Source organism: Pteropus medius, unplaced genomic scaffold (assembly GCF_902729225.1).
Source record: "Pteropus medius unplaced genomic scaffold, Ma_sr-lr_union100, whole genome shotgun sequence".
In the NCBI taxonomy this organism is placed as follows: domain Eukaryota; kingdom Metazoa; phylum Chordata; class Mammalia; order Chiroptera; family Pteropodidae; genus Pteropus; species Pteropus medius.
The window spans coordinates 10,560,609-10,571,248 of record NW_024340696.1 but is presented as its reverse complement, the minus strand read 5'-3'; the positions used below and the strand labels follow the sequence as shown (position 1 = coordinate 10,571,248).

The window sequence follows — 10,640 nt, the reverse complement described above, 5'->3', positions numbered from 1 at the left end:
CTTAGAATTACAATTTAGCTCCGAGTTTTCAGAGCCTGGGCAAGACCACAGTAATACAATGAGAGTGAATTGAATGAATTGGTGCTTAATGCTTTTTCAATCAGCAGAACTTAGTCACTAATCCTTTTATTAGAAGATAAATCTGGAGGTTCCAGTTCCCTGAAGGAAGTTTGCTCTTTTCAAAGTTTCTGCTTTTTCACTGAGATTAGCAAATTGAAACATCCTCACCTCATAATACAGCAGGCACCTGTAGAATACTCATCCACTCTGGCCCGCGTATCACTATTTGCCCAATGAAGACAGGCTCTGATCGTAGATGGACCAGCTAGTTTAGGAATCGCTGCTGTACATTTTTCCTCCTCTCTTGGAGATTGTCGAGAAATTATCCGAAAAATCTAGGCTGAAGAGTATTCAGGTGTAATATTAGATAGGCTCTAGAAGAATATAATATATTAATTTGAGGGTGAATCCTACTCAGTTATTGGCTTGGAACATCCACCAAAGATAATGTGTTATTATCATTAATTATAGAAAGATCGATAGAGCCACTATCTTATCCTGTCCTTTCCTGTCTCAGGCCATCACAATAGCCCTTTTGCTTAATGTCTCTACTGTGGACCACTATCCTACCAGATACTTCCTTGTGTAGTTATTCAAAGCCAACTTGGGTTAGTGCGATCAGCATCAGAAAAAAACTTGCCTAGGCGTATGCAAATGAAACATTTAGACAGAAAGAAAGCTGGAATTCATGAACAGAGAGATTTCCTCTACCAGCACCTCCCTGTGAGTAACAAGAGCAGTTCGTTTTAGTTCCAGGCAGTTTGGCACCAGCTAAGTGCAAATTCTCCTCTTTCACAGTTGGTTGGCAGTATCCGCATCAGGGCATCCAGCGGTGGTGAGCCTCCCTCAGTGTTTTTGAAAGCCCCAGGTAAAACCGGGGGCTGTGGGAGGAGAAGAGATGCAATTCTGAGTTGATGTACATGAAAATGCCAGGTGTATTATTTTTCAGAAGGGAGAATGGATGTCGTTATGTCTAATCTGTGGAAACAAAGCAAAGCAAGTCGGGCTTCGGTGAACTCTTTAAACTATTTTAAAGTCTTAAGTTTTTAAAAGAAAACTGGCTTGAGTTTCACATTTTCTTGTTCTCAAAGGAGATAATCTCATGCAGGATCCTTATACTCAATCTACAAAGTGTGGGCTTGGTTTTAGTATTCCTAAATATTCATAGGGAGGCGTGCAATTTACAGACAAAGTCATCTGAAGTTGTCACAGTGTGTCATCAACACTGATTACTTGAGCTTCATCATCCCAAAGTATAATGGGTGCTGAGCTTCGTGGGCACAGGCCAATCAGGACACAAGGTCATCTGATAAGTTAGTGTCAGCAAGAAATAGGAGACACAGATTTATACCCTTAAGGTACCCAGAGGAAACTCCCTATGGGAATTTCACAGTTGGAAGCAGGTCCATTTTAAAAAACGTAATATATATTTTTCAAATAGATTTGTGTTTAAGTAAGGGTCAAAAGAGTACTTGTTAATTGTTATAAATCAACAGATATTGGGTTTTTCCTGTGTCCCATTTGGTGCTAGAATCATTTCTTCCGCTGTCTTTATTTTCTTTTGGCAAGTCATTTATTTTAAGATATAAAGAGAAAGTATTCATATTCCAGTTAAGCAAAGTGACCTGAAGATGCTGTATAACTTTTTAATGAAAGAACACTTACTGAACTATTAACAATTACCAGGATGGAGATTTCAGAGTCTTAATTGCCTTCCACACTCTTGAAAATAATTATCTTCTCCCCGTGTTCTTTCCTAAATCAACTGTATCCAAATCAGTTTTGCCGTTGTAAAAAATTTCACACGCAGAAAGGTCTATTTGATGTCCTTTATAACAATGGCCTTACCACCCGGAATCTTTCTTCAAGGATTTGTTTGGTTGGAAGGATGGAATGAGGAATTTCTATAAAAAAAAGTAAAAGAAAAACAATGAGAATTCCTATTATATCTTGATAGACTTTTTATTTTGGAAAGAGAAAGCAACCTAAAGTCATTTTTGGTCTCCTTCTTTCTTCGTCACCTCTACTTTTGTGCAGTTGGGAAGGGGGAAGGGCTTGAGGTAGGATGGCAGCTAGGTTCAACAGGGAACTTGCAGACTTTTAGCCCTATAGGTAGCTGACTGTCCTGGCAGCAAGCAACTCTTTTAGTCCCAAGTGCCTCCTCTGGGGTTTGGCAGTGCCCTAGGGTCCTGGGTATGGGAGGAGGGAAAAGGAGAAATGAGGAAATAGAGATGGAGAGTAGGAGGGGAGAGTGGGAAAAAGAAGGGTGACCAGGGGTGTTTGGAATGGTGCTGGGCTGTGGGTAGGGGCCAGTACCACCTACAGTTGCCTTGGGTGTCTCTTGGTGCCTTGCATTCACTTCTTATAGGAGCAAAGATATAAGGTCTAGCTCTCTCCTGTCCACCCCAAGGCTGGCAGGGCCTCTCTTTTCTCCTTATGTCACCAACGGGCAATTGAGTGAGGGTACCTATTTGGCTCACAGTGATTCCTAACCCCAGGTCTCACCAAAACAGGGTCGTCCCTAATGCTTGGCCTTCTTTCCAGGGAGCCAGTGGATGAGGTGCTGCAGATCCCCCCATCCCTGCTGACATGCGGAGGCTGCCAGCAGAACATCGGGGACCGCTACTTCCTGAAGGCCATCGACCAGTACTGGCACGAGGACTGCCTCAGCTGTGACCTCTGCGGGTGCCGGCTGGGCGAGGTGGGGAGGCGCCTCTACTACAAGCTGGGCCGGAAACTCTGCCGGAGAGACTATCTCAGGTATCCCTTGCTGCCTTCCTGGGCCCTTAACAGGAAGGCTGGGCGTCCAGAGTCATCTGAGTCCATCTGGGTCGATCTCCCCGAGCCCCTGCTACCTTCCAGAACGAGGTCAGGCTGCAGAGGCTGAGTCTCAGTGGCCCCATGCAGAGAAGCAGTTGGCATTTCTTCCTGTTGGAGCATGCTCTCAGGGATACATTCCTATGGGGTAAAATACTAATATTTTTAAAGGCAAGAGAATGATAAACATGAAATTCAGAATACTTTATGTTTGAGGATGGGCTCTTAGGAGCTCATTTAATGCTTCAAAGCATACCTATAGGTTATAAATATTCTTTTCTATGACTTGAACATTACATGATGAGAAATTTAAAAATAGCATGTTTCTGTTGTGGCACTCCAAGAACATGACTGTCCCCACATGAAGGCCCTGAGTCAGTTGTAGGTTGACCCCAGACACCATTGCTTTCTAGCTCTGTGAGGGGCAAGTTACTGACTTTTCCTAAGCCTCGATTTTGTCATCTGTAAAATGAAGATAATAGAAATACCTCCTTCTGAGGAAGAGGTGAGCATTAGATGGGGTAATATAACACATGTAAAGTGCCTTGTCTTGGTGCACAAGTATCAAATAAATGTTAGCTGCTCTCGTAACTAACTCTCCTGACATTATCCTTAAGTTTTTTCCTGTCTGAAGAACAAAGAGGTAGAAGAATGGAAGGGCAGATAGGAACTCTACCACACCAGTGAGACCAGCACTGAAGACATCTGCCATGCTCCAGGTCACACAACCAGCCATGTGAATTTTTCGGCACTCAACGAGTGCCTTTGCCCAAATGTTCTAGCGTTTCTAGTTTCATATTAGCTGCTGTGGAGGTAACTCTGTGCCCTGTACTGTCAGATCTGTGCAGCTGTCGTTTTTTGTTTATTTGTTCGTTTGTTTGTTTGTTTGCCATCTTCTTATGGCAGAGGGTCTGTGGAGCATGCAGTCCTAACCCCATGAAGCTTGTGTAGAGTAGACTCCAGTGCCCTTGGCTACCCAGGCAGCCCTTCCTCCCCATCCTGCCTATGGAGCATTTTACGTTAAAAAAAAAAAAATGCAGGCAATTCCACAGTGAAAGCAGCTTATCTGTTCAGAGACTGATGAATAAGCTTTTTTTTTTTTCCTAAATTCCCTGATAAAGTCCTTGCAAATTTGGTGGTTCAGAGAAAATAAGTAGGGTTTTCAATGATTATGATGATCATTTTGGTTAATTTCCTTTAAGTTACAAGAAAAATAGAACCGAGATAAAGAGAGACCTGATTTTGCTCGCTACCAGTTTGCCAAGTCAGTGCAGAAAGCAGACGGGCAAATGATTCCCATTGGGCCCTCTGACTACATCCCTGTCAGATCATTTGAATCTTATTAAATGAAGTGCAGATAGAGTAAGGTCAGAGAGCCCAGGCTTCTCCCTATCTCTACGGCTTTATATAACATTCAAGAATAAACCCGGTGCTGCCTGGGCTTGTTAATCTTTTCCATTTTTAAAAAGGAGAGAGAGGAATGGTCTGGGAGAACCCAATGTTAATTAACTTGTGTCATGGTGACATGAAATAATTCTTCTCCCTGCTACATTCCTAGACAACATGTTAATTAACCGTGTTAGTGCAGGCATTTCCAGCCATCCTTTAATATCTATATTATTGTTATTAAAATGGGCAGGAGAAGGCTTAAGATGTGACACCTCTTGACGGAGGAGAAAAATATTTATTTATTTACTTACTTACTTACTTACTTTTGCTTCTGGGATGGTCCTTTCGCCATGGACTTGTATACATGCATTCGTAACGTATCCAACAGTGTCTTTAAAAGGCACGTTGGAAGAGTGACCGAATGGGTTCTGTGATGGGGTTCAGTCCTTCTCCCCGCTAGGATAACTTCTCCTGAGGATTTCCAATGGCTGACTCTCCTGTTACAGTCCTTTTCAGACATTTCGGCTCAAATATTCACGAGACCCCCCACGTGGAACCTAAACCCTGAGCTGTGTGTCGTGCTGTTCGGAACATAATAGTAGCTGTTAATGTCAGTGCTGGCCCACATCCCCTCAGGTCCCTTTAAGTTACCAATTTTTGCGTGCAGCGCACCCCCCACCCCAAGCCCACCCCTGGTAGTTTTACTTTCAACAGCCAGCACCTGTTAGAGCCAGAAGCGTGCCCACTACCCCGAGACTCCCAGCTTCCCCACTGAGAGTCTCCGCCTGAAATGCTTGCCTTCTTCCCCTTCTGTCCAGCTTCCCCTGCCACCTAACTGGTTCTCCCTAAGAACATATCCTCAATAAATCCCCACCTCAGGCTCTATTCCTGGGATATCCAGCCTAAGGCACCAGTTCTTGGTGCTAGAGGTGAATGCTCAAGTTAGATGTCAAGTCTTGCTGTATTTTTACTATTGGCAGAATCTCAGAACACCAGAGCTGGAAGGGGCTGCAGTGGCCCTCTCTTCCAGTTTCCTTGCTTTCCAGCTTAAGACACAGAAGCCAGGAAAGAGGATGTCATTTGCTCCGGGGTACCTGGCTAGTCAGAGGTGATGCTGGGACCTGCACTTGTCTCTCAAATCTTAGTCCTTCATCTTTCCCTTCATTAGCTGCCTGACATGTGTTGTAATTTACCCCCGACTTCCCTTTAATAAACGTTCTCCTTCCTTAAGGGTCACACACCCGAGGCGGTTGGCCCCATTCCCCCGCACGCTGTTTTGCGAGTCATTTATCCTTGCTCAGGCCCAAACTCGACTTGCTGAACAGTCAGGAAACCAGAACTGTCTTCCCACTCTGTGACCTCCAAGGTGGCAGCTTCCTACAGCTTCACCATCTGCTACGTTGGGATGAAATGCTGTCCCCCAGTAATGAGTTTGCTCCCAGGTGGTGCCTTGAAAACCCTCCGAGCTCTTCGCATGGGAAGCAGGTTCAGAAGGAAATGAGCTGGCCTGGCTCTGACAGTGTGCGCTCCACCCACAGACCACGTCATCTTGATTCCATTAATTCTGCCCAAATGTTTCAAAATTTATCAACTGCCCTTATCTCCCCTACAACCTCTCAGAATGTTCCACTTGATTCTCTGCTATTCTGAAGTTAATAAGAACTTCCGATAAGAACAAGCATTTACCTAAAACTACCCTAAAGGTTTTATGTGGAAAGGACCTGCTAGCTAACGTGCCCTGTTGCTAGCAGGCACGTGTGAAAGTGACTTCCTGGAGCGAGATTGGCGCCGCTGGGAACACCTGAGATATGTTAAAACACAACCGGCATTGGCTTAGCCCTTGACTACCGGTGCTTTGACATGCTCCTTACAACAGCTGAATGACGTAGATCCCATGCTCGCTGCCACTTCACAAGCTCAGAGAAATCAGAGTTCTCTCCAGGGTCATCCAGGTACTCAGGGCTAGTCCTGGACTGAATCTGGATCTTCTGATTCCAATACTTGCATTATTCCATTCTTGAAGACTGGTTTTTAAACTTCAGCCTGCATTAGAATCACCTGGAAGGGCTCATTAACACACAGAATGCTGGGCCTCTCCCCACGCAGAGTGTCTCAATCAGGGGGGCCTGAGAATTTGCATTGCTAACAAGTTCCCTGGTGTTACACATGCTGCTGGTCCCAGGATCACCTCTGAGAACCACTGCACTAGGCTCTACCGTGTTGCATCTGCCACATTGACACTGACTATTGCTGGACATATTCAGTCACTGGTCTGGGACTCAGGAGAGTCTTGATTTCAATGTCAGAAGTTTCTCCAAAGATTCACACCAATGGGGCAGCAAGGACTTTGAATTAAGAGCTTCCATACGATGTGAAGAGATGCTGTTTGTCCTCCAGTCTCTGAGACATGATTAACTGTACCACATGTTTTTTGCCTCTCAGAGGCTGGGGCCCCAGTGAACAATCACGTAGATTGTTGCTTATGGAGGAATTCAAGTCCAGCCTCCTCCATGGTGGAATTAGTGGCTGTTAGCATGATAAGAGCAGCCAAAGATGCCCATTTCATTGCATTCCTGGTCAATTCTCTCTCAAAGGGGCCCCCTGGTAGAAACTCCTCTTCTACAATGAAAGTTCACCTATTGGGAGTGGGACACACAGTACGTGCCCAACCTCATATCACTTCAGCTGAGAGTCTTTTCCACCCAGGAGGGGCCTGGGACAGCCTAGAGGAGGTGGAGAGTAGTGCTACAGGCCAGGAGAGAGCTCAGAAAAGGGATGAGTTATGCCAAACACAAATGCTACAAATTGTGGTTTCATCCCAGAGTACCTTCTTCCTTCCAGGAAAGACTATACAGAGTGAGCCACCTGTCTGGACCCAACACTCCCTTGCTTCCCGACATCTGGAAATTCAGCCTATTTCTCAAGCCCTTTCTTCCAGTGCCGTCTCTGCCACTGCCTTCTTAGCTTTTCTTTCTTTTATCCCCCCAGGCTTTTTGGCCAAGATGGTCTTTGCGCCTCCTGCGACAAGCGGATCCGTGCCTATGAGATGACCATGCGGGTGAAAGACAAAGTGTATCACCTGGAATGTTTCAAGTGTGCCGCCTGTCAGAAACATTTCTGTGTCGGCGACAGATACCTCCTCATCAACTCCGACATAGTGTGCGAACAGGACATCTACGAGTGGACTAAGATCAATGGAATGATATAGGCCAGAGTCCCCCAGTCCCTGACGTCACTGTCTCCATGGGGTCTTCACTCTTAGGCACTTTGGGGATTGAGGGTGGGATGAGACCTTTCTTAAGGGACGGTAGACTTAATTGGGCACAAGACAGCATCCAAGTGACTTAATGCAAGAGATAAGATTTAAATGTGAGAGAATAACCAGCCTTTAGGGAGAACTTATAAACAGTGGCCACAGCCTATCCGTAATAACTGACGTGGTTAATGAAGGAAAGGAGCATCCGGGGGGCAAGCAGGTGCTGCGCCATCATGGTGGAACTTCCCATCTACAGATAGGGAGTCGTTGTGTAAAGACGTGTTATGACTTTGACCCTTGAAAACTAGAGATGTGCAATTGATTTCTTCCCCGCTTTTATGATAACCCTGTTCCAGTCGCTGTCCTCCACACAAGGGAAGGACAGAGAAGAGAGTGGCCCTCCTTTTATTCCTGGCCACTTTCCCAAGGCCTTAAGCTTTGGACGCAAGGGAAACTGCATGGAGACACATTTCATTTGAGAATGGAAACTACAACTTTTAGCCAAATTATTTAAAGCAATGCTGATGAATCACTGTTTCTAGACACCTTAGTTTTCAGGTGAGGAGTTCCACAGAATGTTTCTATACAAATGTAAATCTAAAAAAAAAAAAAAAAGCTGTTCAACTATTTTATTATCTTAGATTATATCAAAGTATTTGTTGTGTGTAGTTAAGAAAAAAAAAACCTCTGCAGACAATAAAAACAACAGACTAAAATGCAGTGTTGTTTATTTGATGATGATCTAACAATTTGGGATGGCAGAAAAATAAATGGCTTTTTATATTGTAAACGAGAAGTAAATAAGCAACTTACTTTTAGGTCAAATAAAAACTTCCTTTTATTGCTAAGGTTTCTACAAGGCAGGCAGATTTCTATATTACTAGCAATTATATAACAGGTCACCATGTAGCTCAGAGGGATGTAGAATAATTAAATTGTTATTGTGAAACGTGCGTTTCACTTCAGCATTGTATGGAATGAACGGAAGGCAAGATCATTGCCTTTGGGAAACCTGTAACCTAGAAAGGACACAAATACATAAAACAGATTCCCTTTGGGAGAGAAGGTAATTACCTAGTTTGAAATGTGGCAAGATGCTGAGCTTGACACTTCGATTTTCCAAGACGTGTGTCTCAGGGTATTTTATGACAAGTGGTTAAGAGGACCTTACTTTGAGGATTTAAAGCAAGCACCTTCCTTGGTGGTGTGTTTGCCTTTCACCTTATCCAGGCCACCATGAACTGATTCCGAGCGCCACCTGCTGGTCATCGCCTCTCAGCTGGCCAGCTCAAGACTGCCCCAATGAAAAACCAACCTAGATGGATATACTTTTCAATTCTTTTATAAAAATTTTGGCAAGCTCCAAGAAGTCTTGATATATTTGATATGTTTAAGACATCAGAAACATACATCTATTGCTACTGTTGGTTAACTATAATGTTCCTTTAAAATTTCCACCACTAAGATTTGCTTGTTTTTCTTCTTCTAGAGGAGAAATAATTAAGTGTTGGCCATCTTCGTCTGTAAAGTGCCAAAAGTGGTTGGGAAATTTGACTGTGTAAGGTGGCCTATTTAAAACAAATATAATTATATTGCATTCCAATTCTGGTAGTGGTAAGGTGCTGCCAGTGAGGAATGTTTGTTCTAAATCAACAAAGGGGATGTTGTTCTCAAGTTGTGGTCTCTGAACCAGCAGTATCAGCATCACTTGAGAACTTGTTTAAAATGAAGACTCGTAGGCTCCATCCCAGATAGAGTGTATCAGAAACCCTTGGGATGGGGTTCAGCAATCTGTTTTAACAAGCCCTAAAGATGATTCTGATTCACGTTCAAGTTTGAGACTGAAATTCTCAAACATCCTCTGTTAGGCAGATCATGCACTCTAAGTTGTTAATAGTTAATATTTGACACAAAGGTTGATCACTGAGTGACTTTTCCACATGGGGACAAACACTGTCTACCCTCATTCCATAAACTGCAAACTTTTACATAATTTTGTCACTCAGCTAACATTTGTCATCTACCAGATCAACCACAATTCAATCCACCATTTTAACCATGTTATTATAATAATAACAATAATAGATTTTAACTATGCAACTATATTGTGAGCAGTAATAGGTAAAAATAAAGATTATTCTTGCTTTGGAAATGTAAGCTTTATTCTTAATCTCCATGGCGGTACAACACACATAGGATTCAGGAACTCAGCGAATACCTTTGCCATCCTCGGTAAAGCATTTTTCATTTGTCGGTGGCACCATCTTGCAGAATTGTGAATGACTTACAATTTGAGATGACATAGTCTTTGTGGCACAACACCCCAAGAGCCCAGATGTCTAACCCACAACTGACCTAAGAGGAAGGACATGTAAAGAGACTTCATGGGGGACCAGCTCCCAGAGTCCATCCTGGTGGTCTTTGCCTGGGTGAGGAACCCATGTGTCCTGGACCCAGAGTCAGGAGCACTGGCACCTGCTCCTTTCCCTGGTCTATACCCTAACTCAGCAGTTTGCTGGAACATTTCATTTTCTTTTACCTCATTAATGTCATGTCCCAAACCGACTTCCTTGCTGTCTTTAATAGAACCACTGCTTCTCAGGGAATGTTAGAACTCCACAAAGTTAAGATAGAGCAGTGGCTAGGAACTTTATCATCTGAAGACTTGGAATGACATGCAATGACATGACTCCTTTACTTAACAAATATCTACGTAACACCATGTGCCAGGCACTGTTCTAGGTGCTTCACAAATGTCAACTTCTTTAATTCATATAACAGCCCTAATGGCAGTTTCTATTGATTATCTTCTACATTTTACTGTTGGAGAAACTGAAGCACAGACAAGTTTAGTAACTTGCCTAAGGCCCTACAGTAATAAATGACAGAAATAGGCTGTAACTGAGGGTCTCCCCCACTCTGCTCTACTGCAAAATAGGAAAAATCAAGACCTTTCTCCTAGGTTATTTAAAAATATTTGAGTTCACTCTAGCCAGAAATGTAACCAAAGTACAACAATACAAGATGAGCACCATAATAAAGATATGTAAAAAGTGCTATAGAAACACAGATAAGGGAATAATTAAATTGGCCCAGGGGTGGCTAGCTGCAGTAATGA

At 43.4% G+C, this 10,640-nt stretch overlaps 1 protein-coding gene across 2 annotated transcripts in view; it reads left to right on the top strand.

Annotated features, from left to right (window-relative positions):
• The window catches only part of LMO2 (LIM domain only 2), a 10,663-nt gene extending 2,425 nt beyond the window's left edge, over positions 1-8,238 (top strand). For both annotated transcript variants that reach the window (XM_039866670.1, XM_039866665.1), the window contains exons 3-4: positions 2,605-2,820; positions 7,255-8,238. In XM_039866670.1, the coding sequence (XP_039722604.1) occupies positions 2,605-2,820; positions 7,255-7,474 (436 nt within the window). In that variant the 3' untranslated portion in view covers positions 7,475-8,238. The remainder of the gene's footprint in view (positions 1-2,604; positions 2,821-7,254) is intronic.
• Positions 8,239-10,640: the final 2,402 nt, after the last annotated feature.